Below are 1,596 nucleotides of genomic sequence, written 5' to 3' on the forward strand. Positions count from 1 at the left end.
GTTGTAAGAGGAAAGAAACATTGGCTTTTAAACGGACTAAAAAGGAACATAAGACTTAACAGATTGAAATGGAAAGAATAACATTTGAACATTTGTAGCTCGCACTCGCTATAGGTCAGTATTCTGGAGTTTTCCTTAGCATGCTTTTTATTATCTGTTTCCTGCAAGAATTAAATCCGCTTTGTCAACTGACTGATTTGTTATACTTGTGGTGTGCTGAGAAGGAAGATACTTACAAGGTGGAGGAGAAAATAATAGGAAGTGGTGAGAACAAACCCCGGTTTATTTTGTTGATAAGTCCAGTTTTGTCCTGTTGGATTTACATTGTCACTATATCATATAGAAGATATCAGGATAAAGAACTTCTCTTTTTTTTTGGCGTAACAAGTATAACTTTTCGAGGTATTGTTTACGAAATTCAGATAGCTGAAAAATCAACTTACAAAAGCTTTAAACGGCGGTCGATGTGCAGCAATGTCAACCATACAGTATCCTAAAATCACATTAAAGTGTTAGTATTAGGGACATGATGTAAAGAGCTAAAATACATTGCTTCATCAACATTCTTATTTCTTACCAAGCGACCATATATCAGATTTATAGCCATAGGGTATGCCGGCAAGGAGCTCAGGGCACATGTCGTATGGTGTGCCAGATACCTATTACATGAAATTTGTTCCAAAATTAAGGATTAGCTGTACAACTCGACGTCTTTTTCTCAAATGCATTATGCTAGGTGCTATGGCGACCGGAGCTTTGTAATATGATGAATACCACAATATTTTTTTTGATAAAAAGGAAGATATGCTGAATCGATTGTTAGGTGACAATAGATGGTCAAAACTTGCATGTAAGTAAGAGGTTCATTTTGCCGCAATAGAAATTCATACCGAGGAAGCAAGGCCTTCTGCATCTAGCAATTTTCCTAATCCAAAATCACCTGTGACAATCAAGTGAATTTGAAGCATAGTAAAAAAGCAATGACGACCCAATCAAGCAATTGTTCGGGCACTCTTACCTAACCTGATGTCGTTCTCCTTTGTGATGAATATGTTACATAACTGAATTCAAAATAGTTCACCTTAAAAACGTTTCATGCTAAGAAGGCTTTTCTATTTCGCCGATTACAGCAAGTTTTTACCTTGAGGTCTCTATGATGAACGCGGTTGGAATGCAGATGCTCCAAAGCTAACAATAGATGAGTCAGCCATTTGCAGAGTTTCTATAGTAGCAGGAAAAAAGCAACATAAAAACACACAATTTTTTAAGCTACCGGGAAGGCACAAAGAAGCTTCATAAGTATTGAAATCGCATTTAACTACCTCTTCCGGGAAAAGTGCTCCTCTAGACTTCCTCATGACCTCCGCCCTGAACATGGGGAAAAAAAATCATCACCATCCTCAAATTACACCACAAAAGAAGTTCTATGATCATCCTATTCATTTCCTTATTTTCAACCTCATTACCCCTTCTATCGTTTTTGGTACGAGGGAGTATTTATGAAATCTGAGGTCTTTCATTCTCCAGATACCTGGATGTGCTTACAACACAGGCTGAAAACAGCCACGATCTTGGCAAAAGGTTGCGCTATACAAA

The 1,596-nt window shown here is 37.5% G+C and overlaps 1 protein-coding gene across 1 annotated transcript; it reads right to left on the minus strand.

Annotated features, from left to right (window-relative positions):
* Positions 1–548: 548 nt before the first annotated feature.
* Positions 549–1,591, minus strand: LOC124894818 (serine/threonine-protein kinase Nek6-like). Its single transcript, XM_047405345.1, has 6 exons — positions 1,467–1,591; positions 1,323–1,368; positions 1,142–1,222; positions 1,019–1,061; positions 891–940; positions 549–659 (listed from the first exon to the last, which is right to left on the minus strand). Exons 2-6 carry the CDS (start codon positions 1,356–1,358, stop codon positions 567–569), a joined length of 303 nt encoding a protein of 100 aa, XP_047261301.1. The 5' UTR covers positions 1,359–1,368; positions 1,467–1,591; the 3' UTR covers positions 549–566.
* Between the last annotated feature and the right edge of the window lie 5 nt (positions 1,592–1,596).

The sequence above is a fragment of the Capsicum annuum genome, unplaced genomic scaffold (assembly GCF_002878395.1).
Source record: "Capsicum annuum cultivar UCD-10X-F1 unplaced genomic scaffold, UCD10Xv1.1 ctg77699, whole genome shotgun sequence".
NCBI classification, from domain to species: domain Eukaryota; kingdom Viridiplantae; phylum Streptophyta; class Magnoliopsida; order Solanales; family Solanaceae; genus Capsicum; species Capsicum annuum.